Source organism: Hippocampus zosterae, chromosome 7 (assembly GCF_025434085.1).
Source record: "Hippocampus zosterae strain Florida chromosome 7, ASM2543408v3, whole genome shotgun sequence".
In the NCBI taxonomy this organism is placed as follows: Eukaryota; Metazoa; Chordata; class Actinopteri; order Syngnathiformes; family Syngnathidae; genus Hippocampus; species Hippocampus zosterae.
This window is the reverse complement of record NC_067457.1, coordinates 7,715,929-7,734,713: the sequence shown is the minus strand read 5'-3', so window position 1 is coordinate 7,734,713 and position 18,785 is coordinate 7,715,929. Positions and strand designations below refer to the sequence as shown.

Genomic DNA, 18,785 nt, shown 5'->3' with positions numbered 1-18,785 from the left:
GCGGATTTATCATTTCGCCATCACATAATCTAGCCACTGCTATATAATTCCAGCCAGAGAGCAGAGGCAGTCACACTCATGAAGCGGCAGTGGCAGATAGGGTAAAATGCGGGAGCTATCACTCGAAACGCTGAGGCGAGTGTTGCACCTGTTAGCTCCGTAATAACCACACCGTGACACACATTTGGATTTTAAGCAGAGCAAATCAACATATTCACTTTGAGTCAGCATACCATGGTGATGTATTGACTACACAGGAAAATAATATTTTTCCAATGCAACCTGTAATTATTGGCATCTTCCTCACATCCAGACATAGCGCCGTCCACGTTTGCTCTTCTCAGTGTTTACCTTTAAGAGTTGAATTCCTTCTTTAGAAAGTGATCCAAGATATTGTCTACAGCACAGGTGTCAAAGTCACGGCCTGGGGGCCAGATCCGGCCCGCCACATCATTTTATGCGGCCCGCGAATGCAAACCAAGCATGTCAAGTTCCGTGATACTTGTTAAAGTCTGTAATCAAAATTTGAAATTGTGATATGTAATCCACAATAACAGTAATTATTTTTGACTTCTGATTTTAAAAATAGTTATTCATCAATTTGTTGTGTGCTGTGTATGTACTATTTAGAGCAGGTGTCACCAACATTTTTGAGGGTGAGAGCAACTTCATGTGTACCGATTGTGTGAAGGGCTACCAAATTGATACACGTCTGAAATAACATATTTGTCCAAAATACCTTCAATAATATGAGGATGTGTTATTTTTAATACTTGATGATTTAAATTGTCAGACTTTGATCGTGTTTCGAAATGTCTCACAGTACTGCCAATGTTTGCATTTTTAAATCATAATTTCTACTAGCAAATCACAATGTCCAGGCACTGGCGGGCTACTCAAGTGGTCTTCACGGGCTACCTGGTGCCCGCGGGCACCATGTTGGTGACCACTGATTTAGAGGGTATTAAACATTTAGATGGTTTCCTAAAATTCATAACGGCCCTCCAAGGTACACCCCAAATACAATGTGGCCCGCAACAAAATTGAGTTTGACATCCCTGGTCTATACCGTAGTTTCCGCACAAAAAGGTGCACCTAAAAGCATTCCATTTTCTCAAAAGTCGACAGTGTGCCTTATAATCCAGTGCACCTCATTTATGGATCAATAAAAGATCAATGGAAGTAGAATTTTCAATGTTCTGGAAAGCGCTTCGTTGCAGCTGCAGCGGTTGTGAAGGCTCTATGGAAATAAAGCTGTATTGTATTGTATTCCCTTGAGCATAGCTCCATCTAGTGGATATAATGCAACCGCAGATAGGGCTCTATTAAAAAAAAAGGCTGTATTGTATTCCCTTTAGCATAGCTCTATCTAGTGGATGCACAATGCAACGGCAGCCACTATTGTAGCGTCTGTTCTCTGCGCCTTATATGTTGTTGTTTTTTTTTAATAGGCCATTCATTGAAGGTGCGCCTTATACTCCGAAGTGCCTTATAGTGCGGAAAATACGGTAGTTTTTGATTGACAGTGTCAATTTCTCAAAAAGAGCAGCTCAGTTGTGTTTTTTTTTCCCATCCAACAGGTGTTTGTTTGTTTTTTAACGGTGTGCTAAGAAGTACACTAAGCGTGAAGCAGTGCTGGCTTTCGACGGTGATATCAAGCTACTCTGAAGGTTCTCTGGGACAGCGAAAGTGAATCGACATCCATTAAATCCGCACGCCAGATGGGTTTTTTTTAAGAAGCTGCAGTGCCTTCTGTTTCCTCACACCTCCGGCTGTCTACCTCAAGTACAGCAGTGAATTAACGTGACCAGCTATGATTCACCCTCATTCAGGAGTCCATTAATCTAAATTTGAGACACCCTGATTCACCTGGCAGGCAGGTTGAACAACAACAACAGATACTTTGGAGATAACTGTCCAGGTCCAAAGGACCTCCAAGATATTCTAAAATATAGATGTTACTTCACGTAACATCAGGTATATGCCTCTTGAGTTAGCACCAGTCTCACGAGATCCGCTGATGTCCTCGTGACTTAATGAATAAGTTTTCTGACCTCTGACTTTTTTTAGATTGCGTAAAATGTTGGGGGAATTCTATATTTTTCCAATTTTAGATTCATTTTTGAGGTTTCGCTGCCATTGGGTCTAACACCACAATCAGCGCTAACAGGTCGGCATGAGAAATGTTTCTCAACACAATATAAAAAAGCCGACTAGGTGCCATCCAAAATTCATCTTGAGCTGTCAATAGCATACAGCATGTTGTGAAAGCAAAAAAAAAAAAAGTCTTCCGAGTGTGAGTTTTTGCGAGTGGCGTCAAGTTGATGTGAGAACCGAGGGAGCAGGATCAAACTTGTATTATCAGCAGTAATGCAAAGGCTTCACTGGACTGTAAGGATGAAGAGGGATCTGTGCTTTTGATCTACCAGTCGATCAACATTCCCATCTTCACCCATGGCGCTTTGAAGACATAAAAAAAATAATAATCAAATACACAGATACAAGCAGTCATAATGAGTTCCTTTCACAGTTCGGAAGACAAAAGTTAGGGTCAGGCTGTTTCTCGCAGCTATCCTTGCAGTGGAAGGAGGAGAACAACCGAGGTAGCAGCTTGGATGCGAATTAAGCCGAAGCGTTTCGATTTGATGATTATATTAATGTTACATGAACCATAGTTTCCTTCCACTCTCTCAAATCTACTTAAACCTGAGCTCTTAAATCTGTACATGGATTCTTTTAATCAGTTTGAAAGCGGGAGTAGCGGCTCAGCTCGCTTGCAAACCGTTTGGGATGATCCAATTAGATAACATGCAACAGCCACTTCCCTAAAACCAACCCAAAGTCTCAAAGCCTTTAAGACCTTCACTATTTAAAGGTTCTGACCCATCTCAAACACATACAGGAAGTGAAAAGTTGAGAAATTGAGAAAGTGTTTTGTGTTCAATTAAACAGACCCAGACTTGACACTGAAATACAGAATTTCCACATTGCGAGATTTATAAAGACTTTCTATTGTACTGCACTCGTGTGACATTCCGTCTCAGCACTTTTGGAGGATGCATAATATCTTCCTTCAACTGCATTCATTCGATACAATTTCAGTTTAAACGAGAGGACCCAAGGTAATCAGTACTTCACTTTCATGAGCTTTCCACACATGCCCTGCGACAACACTCAGATGCTTCTCCCCACTGTACCGGTCCAGTGTATAGCTGGTCTCTTGCCCCAAGTCAGCTGGGATAGAGAATAGACCTCAAGGTCTGAACCTTTACCCTGAAATGTCCCTTGCAAGCGGACCTCTTCAAATGTTAGACCAGCCAATTCTAGACCAAGTCTGAAAAGACTTTTAAAAACGTCTTTGGGAGTGAATGAGTTCCTTGCACCACTGCCTTGTAGATGATACAGCGGACACTGCAGAATTCAGAAACTGGTCTGTGTCACTACCACCTTGTTTTTTTTCATTTGCGTTAACAGTCTAATTGCACAAGTGACATTCTAATTTCGGTTGGGTCAATAACATTGGAGAGAGGACGTCATCACATGGCCTCCACTCGATCCTTTGGATACACAGAAAAGACAGATGAGAAGCAGGGTATCCCAAAGGAATGTTTCTGCCATTAAATGACAGACGTCAAAATAAGGGATGAGCTAGCAGCTGTTTACTCAAGATTGAAGACAGAAGTGAAGATGTCAGATTGAGCCAAAGGAGATATACAGAGGGAAATATGTGAGAACAGGAATACAGTTGCCAATTTCCTGTCACCAGAAAGGCAAGCGGCAGTCACAACGGTGGCTGACAGCTCGCGTCCCCTGGCCACCACCCATTCAGTCTGCAATGCAAATAGTTTCAGGGGAACTAAAGCACGGTCAGACAGCCATCAACAATAAAAACCTCCTGCTATTATACTGTTTGGAACTGCCATATTTCCTGGACTACAAGTCGCCCCTGAGTATAAATTGCACCACCCATAAAATGCATAACACAGAAGAAAAAAACCCATAAAACGCACTGGAGTATAAGTCGCATTTTGTGGGGAAATTTTGTATGTCAAAGTCATTGTTAGTTGGTATTAATCCGCCAATGGGGAAAGTATCAACTCAGGCATAGAGCATCCTCTTGTGGTTTAATGTGAAAATAACGTGAAATGATATGATGTGTTAATCATTTTACACAAAAGTCGCTCCAGAGTAGAAGTCGAGTAGAAGTCGCACCCCCCAGCCAAACTATGGAAAAAAAAAACAAACAAAACCGCCATTTATAATCCGGAAAATACGGTACTCGTATAATGCTGAGGGACTATGAGCAGTTGACGAACGATTTCATGTATATAGGATATTAAAATGCGAATAGATTGCCTAACTTTCAGGTCAAAATAAAAGAAATGACAGTACATGCAGAGAGGGTGAGAGAGACAGACGGATTCGCCTCTCGACTTATTTTTTGTGTCCACGACTCAGGGCCAGATAGGCACCTTGTGCTTGGGCTCTCATTATTATGCAAAGGAGGTTTGCAGTGGTGGATAGCTTGTGGCTTTTTGTTGTTGTTGTTGTTTGTCGAACACACAGTTCCTAAACCTATTATATATTTTTTTAATGACTTTAGCAGGGTGGAAAAAGACGGTTGACGGTGGTTTGAAGCAGCTTCTTGGCTCGGTTTGATCATCAAATTGGACACCTGGTAAACGGCCGAATTTGAGCTTACCTTATTACAGTGATCCCTCGCTATTTCGTGGTTCGTTTATCGCGGATTCTGTGCATCGCGGATTTTTTCTAACATTCATTAAAAAAAAAAAAAAAAAAATTAAAACAACAACAACAGTTTTTTTTTCATATACATGTAGTACAGTACTGTATGTTTGCTCTATGTGACTCGCTGTTCTTTTGCAGATTCTCGGACTGTTTGCAAACTTTTTTTTAAAAACTTTTTTTTTTTACCTGTATAAGTTAATTGGTCGCTACTTCGCGGATTTTCGTTTATCGCGGGTGGTTTTGGTCCCCATTAACCGCGATAAACGAGGAATTACTGTAGTGGAACATTTATGATATAGACAGTCTCATGACAAATTGAATGTTCAGCTGGATACAAAATAATACGAAATCTTATTCAGAATAGAAACCAAAGCTTCCAGAGGATAGCCGGGAGGGCTGTGCTTTTTCATAGATAAATATCAGCTGCTGTCATGAGGGAGGATGTTGTTTACAGACTGGCTGGGGAAACAGAGCAGGCTCAGGCTGGAACCTTCTCTGGCATGGAATATCTCACATCACTGAACCATCGCGTCGCCTAAACACAGATCAGTTAATTTCATCGGAACAATGCAAGCGAGAGAGCCTCGCAATAACACGAATCCATGCACTAATACTGTACATAAGAGTGCATATATGTATGGCTTATCTTTTAATAAGGCCCAAGAGGCTATCACTCTCCGCAAAACAATTTCTCCTCGAAACAGCCCTGCTTGTTACCATTACTGGTATGAAAGACTTGACAGAATTTCAAATTAACCGGTTGACCTTATTATTTTGGAAACCGCTTGATGTCAAGCAGGCCGACAACACAAAACACATGAAACAAAAAAAAATGACAAAATGGGAAAGCAGATCAGTGAAAGCACAGCTTGTGTTTTGAAATAGTTAACCGCTCTGGGCAATTTGGCGGAGTCATTTCAAGCGCTATGAAATAGGTGCTGCGTTTAGTGTGGCCGCCGGAGTTCCCGGATGATGCTCTTGGGGCCGCTTGAGGATCGTTTGCTCAGACTAAAGGACTACCCAGAATTTAAATTTACACCGCTGGCATCTGCGAGTTGACATCAAGTCGTCCAAAATGAGACCAGTAATTGCCAGCTACTCTATTGATACTAGCATCACTTTTTTACTATCCAGACGTCTTCACATCCACCTTGAAGGATTTTTCGCCTCGGCGTATTGCTGTTAATATGAGGATGTATTCTTCGAGTATCTTTAGAATCCTCACATGTCCAATCTACAGAGGCGACATATTCCGATTGACATACAAAGTAGGAACTTTTTTTTTCTTTGTGTGTGTAATGAAGAGTAATCTTTAATTCGGCCGTGTCTATGTTTACATAGTTGTGAAACAATATTCTGTGACCCTCCAAAGACCAGTCAGGATATGCAAAATTAACTGGCACTCAAGAAGTTTTCTTTTTGGAAAACGGCTGGCATTTAAACGGTTAATCGGCTTTTTTTTTTGGGAGATGGGGGCGGTTCCAAAATAGTATTGTCAGATGATCTTGAAATGATTAACTGTTTTTGTATCAGTTTGTGGCATATTCACTGTTCAAACTATAAATAAAGTTTTTTTTGTGTTTTTTTTTAACTATCAATCCCCTGCAGCACTTCTGGAAAGTATTCACAGCGGTTCAGTTTTTCCACATTTTATTTCATAGCTTCATTCCAAAATGGAATCAATTATTTTTTTTACTCAACTTTACACACACAACACTCCACAACGACAATGTCGTTATTTTTTTTAAGATTCAAATTAATCAATCTCAACTTTGTTGACAGTTGTAACAAGTGGTGGTGTTCTCTTCTTGTGCCATTAAACTGCTTAACCCTAGAGAACCCAAGAATCATTTTCTTCTTTGGAAAATTATGAATTTTACATTACATGACTGCTATATGTTCACTGAACACCAAAAGATATGTTTTTCCAAATATTTAATGCTTTATTCCTAATTTAGGATTAGGGCCAAATTGGACCCTTTGGGATTTAAGGGTAGCTTTTGAGTAGCAGAATTTATAGGGGCCAAATTTGACCCCGTGGGTTCTCCAGGGTTAAAGCCCGTGAAGGGGCGACAGAATTAGATGCGCTACACGCTTATTTGTACAAGCAACATGGTGCATTCAGGGTACTTTCACAAAATTGGGAACTTTAAAACACGGTGCACCGTCCTACACATTCAACGTATTTCTTCAATTATCACATTTTAAAGATGGGAGAGATGCCAAAATCAAACACAGGATTTCAATTCTCATTAACTCATGAATGAGTTAACTCATGAGTTAATCTTCCAACCCTAAAGCAGGTTGGGTATATCCTGAAGGGGCTGTTTTTACCTGGCATGGCATGGACCAAGTCACCGCACAGCACCATAAACCTTGGCCGAGGACGCAACTGGTTCATGGCTTCCACCGCTTGTTTGGTGAGCTCAACTTCCTCAGTCCATTCATCTCCTCCACCTTTGCAGTCGCCCTCTCGCCATGCCTTCATCAGGCCAAGCTGGGGGTCTGCAGCCTGGATGAAGTAGAATGGGCCCATCCACTCATGCTCGATATCTACAAAGGAAAAAAATGTCAATGAAATAAAAATGAAGACATGTTTTGGGAGCAAAACAAATTAAACGCAAAACCTAATAATCTTTTTTTTTAATTTGTTATTCAAGGCTTCTGGTTAAAACTACAATAAATAAATGCTTGAATTTCCTATAAGGCAACTGTGAGAATGATTTAATACCACTTCCACAAAACATTGCACACTATATTCTAGCATGCAGACACAAAAGCTGCAGGTAAACGTGAGCGTGTCCAGAACGACTCTCTCCTTCCTTCATTCATTTCATTTCATGTCATGTACCTGGAGCGACAGACTGCTGCCACTGTGAAGCATCTGCATGCTGAACAGATCCCCTCACTCATTAGGGGTCCTAGACTGTCCTTTTCGTTTAACATGCTCTCCATGTATCTCACTTCTGAATAAAACAGTGATAATTCAGTCAAATTTGGAGGAATTTGATGGAATACGACCAAGTGACAAAAGTCTGTCTAGCTTCTGGAGGAAACGGACAAGAACAAGCCTAACAAAGGCACCTCCTTCCCCTTTCGTGCAATTGACATTTTAGAAACTGAAGTGAAAACACATTTTGATGACCATCATGTCATGGAAAAAAATGTCAGTGTAACCCCAAATATTTCATTGCTCATTAGAGGTCATTCGAGCCAGTGGGCGCACAATTTTCTTTTATCTTTGTTTGGGGTTGAAAAATATGAACATGTGAACAGAAGAACTTGTACTTAAAGAGGACATGCAGTACTGTATTACGGTATGGAAAGTTGCCTTTTTTATAGCTTTGTGTTCAATAGTTGAGTCATCAAAGTGCCTGCCCACCAACCAAGTGTGAAACTGAGTAGGCGAAAATCCAGAACAATTTTTAAATTGGCTATGTAAAGGGTGCCATCATTCCTGATCCTTCGGGTGCTGTTGACAAAAGCGGTTTCGAAACATATTCAGATTTTGATTGTGGGGAAAAATGCACTCTCTCTCTGTTAAGGCACAAAGTCATCCTTAAAGTTATGAAGTTTGCATTGTATGTAGGTTTCCTCATATAACTATCATCGTAGTAAACATTTTGCACCACAAGCCCAATTTTAATTTTAAAACATTTCAAGACAATGGAGTCTACATTTGCTTCCCTTCACACAGCAGCGTATTCAAATCATACAGAGAAGCATATGCAGAAGCTTTTGCGCTCTACATGTGAGCACATTTCTTTTATAGAGCTGCATGGGGATCTCAAATTAATCTTGCAAGCCTTTTGTTGCTCCGGGCGCAATTTATAGAACAATGGCTCTCTCTGTAGTCGGATATATGAACTATATTTTACCGACAAAGAGGAAGATTAAAACACACACACACACACACAGAGAGACTCCGAGGCGACTGTAAAGCTCACTTGATAAGCTGTACACATCTTCAAATCGTTCAGAATCGTCCCATATGGCAGACGCTGAACTCGAAAATGAATATCATCTTCATTTGAGATTGAAGCACAAAACTTCAGCATTGGTAAATTCTTGAGATTACTTTGCACGTCCTTCTACCAGCAAGTTCCGAAACTGAAATTGTATGTCTGAATTAACATACAAGTAGTTTGGACAGCTTTGATAGATATTCCGTTTGATTGTCCCATTTTTTAAATTTAAGAATGGCTGCACTGAAACATTTCAGTTTCAGTTCCTTTTTCTCATAACAGTTGCGAGTCACGTCTCAGTTTGAAATATATAAAAAGTAAGATTAAACACAAAACACCCGTCGAATGATAAATTACTCTATTGGAAGTTCGACGATAGTTAGTGTTTTACGCAACAGGCGACCTCAACTCAGTATAATGGAACGAGAGCTAAATCGTTAGCCTCCAAGTTTCGTAACCGGTGCTAAGATTGCTAACGTAAACAGAGTACCTTCACTGAGTCCAGTGAATGTCCGATGTTTTGCCCGGAGAAAGATCTCCTCCGCCCCAGCCATTTGATTTTAGAATTGTTCCAATCCGGTGTTATTTGCCAAGCCAGCCTCCTGTCACGGTGGTTGTCCGGCTGGGGCTGAAGCTAACCTGGGTGACTATCGGTGATCGATTACAATGCCTGTTTTGTCAGCTGTGTGGCCTTCACTTGCAGCTTTACTTTCATTTCATTACACAACGTAGATTTTATTGGTTCTATTCAATCGCAAGAGTTTCTGTTTTATAATCATAATCATTATTCCCTTTGCAGGAAGAGAATTTATATCCTTAGCTCTCAATCGTTTGTGCAAGTGATGGTAATGGCCATCTGGTATTTGGTACATGTGCAACTTCCTGCATACTGTGCGTTTATGAAGGACAGACTGTACAGTTGACGAACACTAACACTGTAATAATTAAGTGGCTCGGATCATGAATGGATGGATGGACGAATTGAATCTTGTCCACTCGACGTTTGAAATGCAAGCACTTTGGACAGAGATTAGGGAGTTTCAGCACCATGGAGAGAGCTTGTTCGAAATCAGGGGATCCAAAAAAATGGCTTGCCTGATCCATCTAGCAATACATTTTCTGTACTGATCATTTTGTCCAGGGTCATCTAGGAGCCCGAGCGCGCTCACTTTCACTTTCAACTCCAAGGTCATCTTTATTGTCAAATATGCTTTATGTATGACATGCAGCATAGATGATTTTTTATTTGATTTTTCACAGCGGTAATGCATAATGAACAAAAAAAAAAACTAAAAGTGAAGTCTAAATAAGAGCGAGCTGCAATGATAAATCCAGCACTATTATAGCCCTGACATATACACAAAAATACACTGCCCCCCATGTGTTGACCAATCTACTATCCTGAGACTTTTAGATACCATCTAAAGTTGAATAAAGCTATACTTCTAATATTTTAACTCCACGTGATGGATGCGGGCAACACTCCGGACAAGCGGTGATCAATTATGGGCATGGTCCGTTTATTTGCTGAAGTGACCAACTTTGGGTCCTTGCCTGTTGAAGATTAAAATAGATGCAGTGGCAAGTCTCTGATGGTGTCATGGTTCACTTGCCCGAATTTTGTGCGGGCGGTGTGAGTGCAGTTCCCACTCACTGAGAGTGTGAACGGTTGTCTGTCTCTGTTGCCATGTCTCAATTCAGGGTCTGCACCCTTCACAGGCTGCAGTTGCAGAGTTATGAGATCACTGTGCCACGCAAAGGCTGGACCAGTTCGACAGAGCGCAAAGACTACCTCAGACGTCGCCGACAAGTGTGCCCTACTCTGTTTGAACACATTTCAGTGTTTTTTTTTAATGGTAGCTAAGAGAAAGTGGTAAATGTGATCATGCCTGTGTGATTTCTGATTCCAGCAATAAAGACCACGTTCTCTTCTGTCTGTCATCTGGAGTGGTCATCAGAGCGACAAGTTTGTTTGCTTGTAAGAGACTTTGAAATGCAAAAGTCTGCAAAATGAGTGGATTTGAATTTGACGTGATTGTGACATACACAAGACCGTCGATATTCAACTACCAGCTCACTTTTGCGGTTGCAACATGGCCGCTCAACTCAGGAAAAATGTCTGATGACGTCTAATGAAGTGAAACCTTTGCATCATCTGCCGACTTCAGATGAGTTTAAGGAATAAAGTGCTTTGATTTATTTTTGCAGAAACTCTGAAGTATTTTGGGACCATGCGGTATTGTGCTGTATTTGGGCACATTCTTGGTCCTCTGAAGCTTGCTATAAGTTGTTTTTTTTTTACTCTTGTGTATGTGCGTGCATGGGAACTTGTGAGTGTCGACTTTAACCATGTAATCACTTAAGTTGCATTTTAGAAGAAACACGAATTTGATCAAATGCTAAATCATCATCCTGATTGTTATTCAAGGTGTTATCATGGCGACGGTTTGACCCTGCACAAAACTGGGTTCCCAAAGGCTTCCATTGAAGATTTTGTCTCAACTTTTTTCCAAACAGATTTTCTCCCCTAAAGGAAAAGAACAAATGAGCCGAGTTGAGAAATGTGAACTGGCCATACAAGGGCGGTCTTTACCCATTTTCATACATTGCACTTAACTCATTCCCTCCCAAAGACGTTTTTATACGTCTTTTCAGACTTGGTCCAGAATTTGCTGGTTAGTGAATGAGTTAAGTCATATGAGCTACAAAACAATTCTTATTATTACTTATTGCTGTTCAACAATTTTGTCCTATTTTTTTTTCAATCAGCGACACAAATAAACCGTTCTAGAATTTTTTTGTTGCCCTGATTCTGCCCTTATTTCGCTAGTACATGAACAATTCTGATTAGAATACATGTTAAATTTCAAAACAAAAGTCATTCCCTCCCAATGACGTTTTTATACGTCTTTTCAGACTTGGTCCAGAATTTGCTGGTTAGTGAATGAGTTAAGTCGTATAAGCTACAAAACAATTCTTATTATTACTTATTGCTGTTGAACAATTTTGTCCTATTTTTTTTTCAATCAGCGATACAAATAAACCGTTCTAGAATTATTTTTTTTGTTGCCCTGATTCTGCCCTTATTTCGCTAGTACATGAACAATTCTGATTATAATACATGTCAAATTTCAAAACAAAACTTGAAAATATCTCCAAAATATGATGTGCTTTAAAAACCAGTCATGCCATTTTTGAATTTGGCGTCAAAAATACGTTTAGGGATACTTGTAGCCATCTAAGATTAAAATTTGCTGGGAAAAAAAAACAGAACTCTCAAAGCATTCCTTGTCTCAAGACCCAACATATAGTAAAGTGGATTGTCGATGTCTTCTTTTTTTTTACTCACATGATTTCATAATAATCATAATTTTGTCTTTTGAGAGGGAAGAAACTTCATCTGCGTTATATGTTGCACATACTGCACATTTGACAGTAAAGTTGTATTGATAACGTTGACTCCATCTCTCTCCCTCTCTCTCTCTCTCTCTTTCTTTCTCCCCCTCCCTCCCCCCTTGTTTTCCTCGTCCTCTCTTTAGCGCACCAGGCTCTCCCACCGCATTTCTCACTGCGCTCTCCTTCTCAGTGGTGCGTAAGAGCGCGCCGATGGATGCGTAAAGCGCAGCAGCGCACTTCGGGAGGAGGGGCTGATTAAAAAAAAAAAAAGCATCTTACTGAGAACACACACACTGAGCAACCTGTGCTTTTTGAATCTCGCGTGCTTTATAGATGATGTTAGTTAAGATGTTCATCAGCTCGGACGAAGGCGCGTTGCTGTTTGGTTGTATGTTTCTGGACTGTTTCATGACCGCCTCCCGTCTTCGAGTCTCGGCGTTTCAGCTTGAAGTTGAACGGAGGAGGTAAACGATCATGAGAGGCGATTCCTTTCTCCTCGGCTTCTTGCTGCTCAAAGTTACCGCTCTGGTGTGTAAGGCGGACGGGGAGCCGGGTTTGCTCGGGGGCTTCGTGATGATCGCCACCTCCAACGGCTCCACCGAGGAGGAGATCGTATCCGAGGAGACCCCCCACACGGAGGACAAATGTCGAGGCTACTACGACGTGATGGGACAGTGGGACCCTCCGTTTATTTGCAAAACGGGCAATTATTTATACTGCTGCGGCACCTGTGGCTTCCGCTTTTGCTGCTCCTACAAACATTCTCGACTGGATCAGAGCACCTGTAAAAACTACGACACCCCATTGTGGATGAAAACCGGCCAGACCCCGTATAAAAAAATGAACAAGATGCACGACAGCGCCAAAGACAAGACGAACTTAATTGTTTACATCATATGTGGAGTTGTGGCTATTATGGCGCTCGTGGGAATTTTCACCAAATTGGGTCTTGAAAAGGCGCATCGTCCACAGAGAGAGAACATGTCCAGGTAATTGTTGAATGCTAATTCCTTCTCGTAGTGGCCAAAAATAAAACGCCCCCCCTTTTTTTTGTTCAAACTTGCTAATTTTAATTAATCTACGTGAAATCAGTGGCCCTTTTTGCACACAAAATCCCAAACAAAACTGTTTCCTTTCTCCCAAGCTTGATGCATCAACCGCGCTGTGGCATAACATTACGTGAGCCACGCTCCTGTCAACAGGCGGGGGCGGTTTCTTTCACCCGAGTCTTAGCATCGCGCTCCATTTCCGCCAATGCTCTCATTGGAGCTTAACCGTAGCATGTGCGATGTGTTGGAGGGGGGGGGGGGGGGGGGGGGGGAATGAATTTGAACTAAGTAGTTGTGTCAATCGCGTAGAAAGATGCTATTTCGTATAGGCCTCGTGCAATTTCAGCCGAATAATCAAATTACACACATAAAAACACATCCATGGGGGGATTTGAACACATCCTGTACTAAGCAAGTGCTACCGTATATAAAAGTATGAATCCAAACGCTCATTAATAACAAATAGGATGACCAGACACCGAAATGAACGTGCACGAAAAGCTGAAATAATGCTGCATGGTTCTATCACATTTTTTTAAAAATATCCTTCCAACAGGGCGGTGGCCAGTGTGCTGCAAGGCGGGTGCCCAGGTGAGCCGTTCCGGGGAGAGGAGACCCTTGGCATGCATTCCAAGCACTATGTTTCCAGGGGTGCGAACCTTCGTAAGTTTGTTGGGGGGCTAAAGGGGGTCTCATTTAGTGCAGCCTTGAATGTGAATGTTTTGATGGTGAAACGCGCTCATGTGATGCTTTTTTAACCCCCACTGCGCGTTTCTATCTACCGCATACTTGTTGGATTTATTTTTGTACTGATCACATTATGCATTAAAACCACATGATGTCATTGGAATAAGGAAAGTGGGTGTGCGGCTCTGAGAGGGGGAAACGGTGTACCGGCTGGGAGTTTCAAGGGTGGTTGTTCACATAGAGCATCTGAACGCCATCCATTTTTTGGGGGGGGGGCATATCCCACGGGCTACTATTCCACCGAGCCTCATTGTGTTTTAACATCCGAGATCAAACAAAATGAACACGCAAATATGAACGGATTTGATGATGCACTATTAGTATGCAGCAGTCCAACGACTTCAAAGTAGCTGGAAGTCATTAAAACAGCAACTTACAACAATTCTTCATGTTCGCCCGACAACTTCCACTTAGTGATACGATTAGTGTTCATTATGTCTTGCTGTTACATTTCCTTAATGTTCTACAAGCCATCACAGTTCTTTTAGGGGCTTGTCCGAGCACCGACTGCTGTCAGTATCATTAACTCGTTCAGTACCAGCCAAGTCTGAAAAGACGTTTAAAAACGTCTTTGGGAATGAATGAGTTAATTGTGTCCTTATTTTTTATTTCAAACAGCTATATTAAAATGAACATTTTTTTAAACATCATGTTCTTTTCAGTGTAAGAAATGGCTGTATCAAAATAGGCATTCCAAAAAATAACTTGGTAAGGACAGTAGTGTACATCGCTTGGGCCCAAAAATAAAAAAAAATTACCAAAAAAAAAATCGGTTGCTATTAGTTAAATCGTTGCTATGAAACGACCCTAAATAAATGAACAAATACACTGGCGGTCTTTTGCTCTTTGCGAGTGGGCATCTTTTTTTATTTTTTTTTATTTTTGGTCCTCACAGTGGGAGCTGAGATAGTGGAATGGCCTATCACCTGAGTGGACGATACTGTGAAATGGCGATTACTATTTGGAGTGCGGAATCGACACTCTATGAACACTCTAATCCTCGAGCTTGTGGGTAATCATGTGGACTGTTATTAACCTCTGTGATCAGGAAAAAAAAAAAAAGAAGCCTCCGTAGAAGACAGGCAGCCGGATTGGTTCAGGGCATCTTCCGTTGGCATGAGTGACTATTCATTACGGGGGCAGAGAGAGGAAGCTGGCTTGGAGAGGAATTAGGTATGGATTTTGCCGGATATAGACACATATTTTCTTGTTTCAAATGATGATAAGATGATGCATAGACTGAAAAGGGGCACGACGGTGTCAGCGTGAATGCAAAGAGAAGGGAAGAGGATAATGGAGGGTTGGTAATTGCAATGTAAAGATAAGTGCTAAGGTTAAATGGGCCGCTCGCCTGCGCTGCACAAAGGGGATTTGTTCCCCATATAGCACAAGTTTGTGCTGTAAAATCTATTCTGAGCGCATATATTGATCAAAGCTTATGGCATGATTACCTGATTACTGACATCAATGGACCTGCTCTGGCAACTCGCTGCCGTCCTCGTTCGGGGAAGTAATTCCTTTTGTGCACGTCAGTCAACGAATGCAATTTCTTTTTCTTTCTGTGAATAGATCTCTGATGATCATTCATTCATTCGTCAATGGGGACTCAGAACTGCTAACAATCATGCTTTGGCTGGTTCTGTGATTACTTTTAACTACGATTACATGTTAACAAGAAAAAGGGAGATGCACAATATTCATCAGTACGAGCAATGGCCGGAGGTATTTGTGATTTCGGGCACTCTTGCGCATTTTGCGGGGGCTCTGGCAGCCTTCTGAAAATGAACAAGTTTCTTGTTTTGATATCCCCAGCTGGACGGACTGGCTGCCTGACTTTGTCTCAATACCCAATAACGTCGGTTGGAATCCTCAAAGGCTCAAAATCCTGCAGCGCTTCATTTTCAGCGTCAAAGAGCTGAAGAGACAAAAAAAAAAGATGGGGGGGGGGCTCGGGGAGAGAGCGGAAGTGGGAATGGGGGAGAGGGGAACAGCATAATATGTGGAGTAAAAAAGATCTTAGTGGCAAACACCCACACTGGTGGCAGCAGCCATCTCTGAAGCTCTGTGAAGGCTTTTTCCTTTTACAATTGAGGACTTAGGTGTGAATGCACAGGACCCCCGCTGGCCCCCCTCCTTTGGGAAATTTCAACTCAATAGAGGATACATTTCAAATGGTCTATTTGCACTCAAAACAATCATCAGATCTCATCTCCAAGTGAAACGCCAGTATAGTGGAACCTCTAAAGCACAGGTGTTAAAGTCAAGGCCCGGAGGCCAGATCCAGCCCCCCCATGTGACTTTATTCGGCCCGCGGGAGCAAATCATGTGTGTCAGCTGTCATGATTCTTGCTGAAATCCATATCGAAATGTCAAATTGTCATGGGTAAGAAATAACTGAGATCTTGCGGCACCCATAAACAATTTCAGTCTTTGATGATGCTAACATGCATGCTTTTGAAAAACGGGTGGGGGTGGGGGGGGGGGAATATTGGCCCAACCGCCGAAAAAGTTACTGCTAGAACGTGTCCAAGAAAAGCGTCAAAAATCGACACCTCATGGGCCACAGTGAAATCTTGCACAATGTTGATATGTTTACATTCCCCTCAGGGATGTCAACTTATGAGCATAACCGTACAGGCGCAATATACTACTGCAAATGCGCTTTACGGTGAGCGGTTAAGACAGCAATGCATCCCAGTCGGATTTAATTAACAGGTTAATTGTACATTAGTATGAATGAATCATCGCAGCGATTTTCCCGCACTCGAATCAATATTGACAGTGATGTATCTGAGATCGGGGCGCTCACATTAGAGCTTCAGGTGCGCAGTTAGCTTTAATAAGACAAAAGAGATCGCCGCATGCACACGCTGCACTGTATTCAAAATACAATTTCCCCCATTTGCGGTCTTAATTATCTTCCCCCAGCAGTTATAATCTTTTCCTAAACATTCCGAGATGGGGAGGGGGAGGGAAAGATAACATTTTAATAGGTAATTGCTTGTGAGATTTCACAGGCGTGAAGAAAAAAAAGGCCTCGTCTGCAAAATATTTCATCTGCGCCTTGCGTCTGAGCACTTTTATGGCGTGTGCTACCTTTTTCTTTTCATGCACCGAGCGGACCTATCAAAAAGAAGCTTGGTGTTCCCTATTTAAAAAAAAAAAAAAAAAAAAAGGAAAAAAAAGGAAGCTGACCTTTGTGTCCCCGCTGTCACTGGAGCCTTCACTGCTTCGCATCAGATTGCAGAGTGTCAGAGCGGAAGCGAGCGCCTCAGTTACAGATCCGACTCACAGGGTAGGCTGAAAATACAGAGGCGAAGAGAGACTGTGAAAAGGAACATAACTCCGCAGGACCACGCTATCTATGATGTGCCTGCACTGTCGCGCTGTCTGCTTGAAGCTCAGCTTCAAAAAATAGCAAGGAAAAACTATAAGCAACCAAAGTACACTAGTAATCCTTTCATGCACCCCGTAACCTGATAACATGATAAACTGAAAGGGTTCAGTCAAAATTATTATTTTTTTTACAATTCAGAACAGTGCTTCCATCAAAACACCCCAAAGATCAAGAATTTTATACACCACGCTGCGCCTATGTGGCACATGGACGCATCACCAAACCCAATATAGATCCCAGCATGTTGACAGTTTCACAGACTAATTAATTACGTGGCAGTTTCAAGAAACTTGAACTTCGCATCAAAGGAAAAATAAATAAATAAATAAATAAATAAATAGCACGTCGGCTTCACAGTGCAGAGGTACCGGGTTCGATTCCAGCTCCGGCCTCCCTGTGTGGAGTTTGCATGTTCTCCCCGGGCCTGTGTGGGTTTTCTCCGGGTGCTCCGGTTTCCTCCCACATTCCAAAAACATGCGTGGCAGGCTGATTAAACACTCTAAATTGTCTCTAGGTGTGAGTGTGAGTGTGAGTGTGAATGGTTGTTCGTTTCTGTGTGCCCTGCGATTGGCTGGCAACCGATTCAGGGTGTCCCCAGCCTACTGCCCGAAGACAGCTGGGATAGGCTCCAGCACCCACCGTGACCCTAGTGAGGATCAAGTGGCTCGGAAGATGAATGAATGAATGAATAAAAAAATGCTTACTCTGCTCTGCTTACTCTTTGGCTTATAATTAATTAATTATAGTGTTTCCAGACAGGGTCGTCGGTCAAGAAACCTGGTGTTGGGGTCGTTAATATGCAAATTAGCCCCACTGTTAGTGCAAAGGTGCAGGACTGACTTCTAACAAATAGATAAAACGATTTATGACAGAGACTCAATGATTCCGATGCAAAAAAAAGAAGTGGGGGTGTTGAATTTACTCAATCACACTATACAGTACATGACTTGATGTATGGTCTGATTGGACCTGGATCCAAGTGATTTTATTGTGTGCGACTACCTGACAAAAAAATAAAATAAATCGACAAAGTTATAAGATAAATTACCTTTTAAGAAGAGTACCAGGCAAAAGCAAGACACAACGTAACAAGGCAGTGCGTCACACTGTTCAGCAGTGCCTCGTCTTTTTCTCCAGGGCCTCTTTCCCGCACCCTCTCCCTGCCTAATTATCTAAATGTGAGGCCCCTCAGCATCCCCAAGACCCCATTAGATGCCTGTTTATGAGGACCAAGGTGCCGCACAGCCATCATCTTGACAAAAATCCACTCAATTTAGGCACAGAGGGAGCGTGGACAAGAAGCCGCCGACGCAATGAGACTGTGACGGGAACTTGTGAAATGAGAAGGAATTGTAGTTTGAGCAAATGATGAGAAATAATAGGAGTCTGGTAGAGGAGTGGATTTGAACTGTTTTTACGTGAAGATCGAGGCTTGCAGTCATCTCACCCTGAAAGTCTAGTTCGGTTGATTTGAGTGAACGT

The 18,785-nt window shown here is 41.9% G+C and overlaps 2 protein-coding genes across 3 annotated transcripts in view; one reads left to right on the top strand and one right to left on the bottom strand.

The window, feature by feature from the left end:
* The window catches only part of cpped1 (calcineurin-like phosphoesterase domain containing 1), a 33,105-nt gene extending 15,924 nt beyond the window's left edge, over positions 1-17,181 (bottom strand). Inside the window, exons 1-2 of one of the 2 annotated variants that reach the window (XM_052070539.1) lie at positions 17,102-17,181; positions 7,084-7,302 (exon numbers count right to left, since the gene is read on the bottom strand). In XM_052070539.1, the coding sequence (XP_051926499.1) occupies positions 7,084-7,285 (202 nt within the window). In that variant the 5' untranslated portion in view covers positions 7,286-7,302; positions 17,102-17,181. Of the gene's footprint in view, positions 1-7,083; positions 7,303-9,204; positions 9,471-17,101 lie in introns of those variants that run through there. The other variant, XM_052070538.1, reaches the window with a different exon arrangement.
* Positions 12,241-13,103, top strand: shisa9a (shisa family member 9a). Its single transcript, XM_052070560.1, has one exon. The coding sequence runs from the start codon at positions 12,585-12,587 to the stop codon at positions 13,101-13,103; it is 519 nt and encodes a 172-aa protein (XP_051926520.1). The 5' UTR covers positions 12,241-12,584.
* Positions 17,182-18,785: the final 1,604 nt, after the last annotated feature.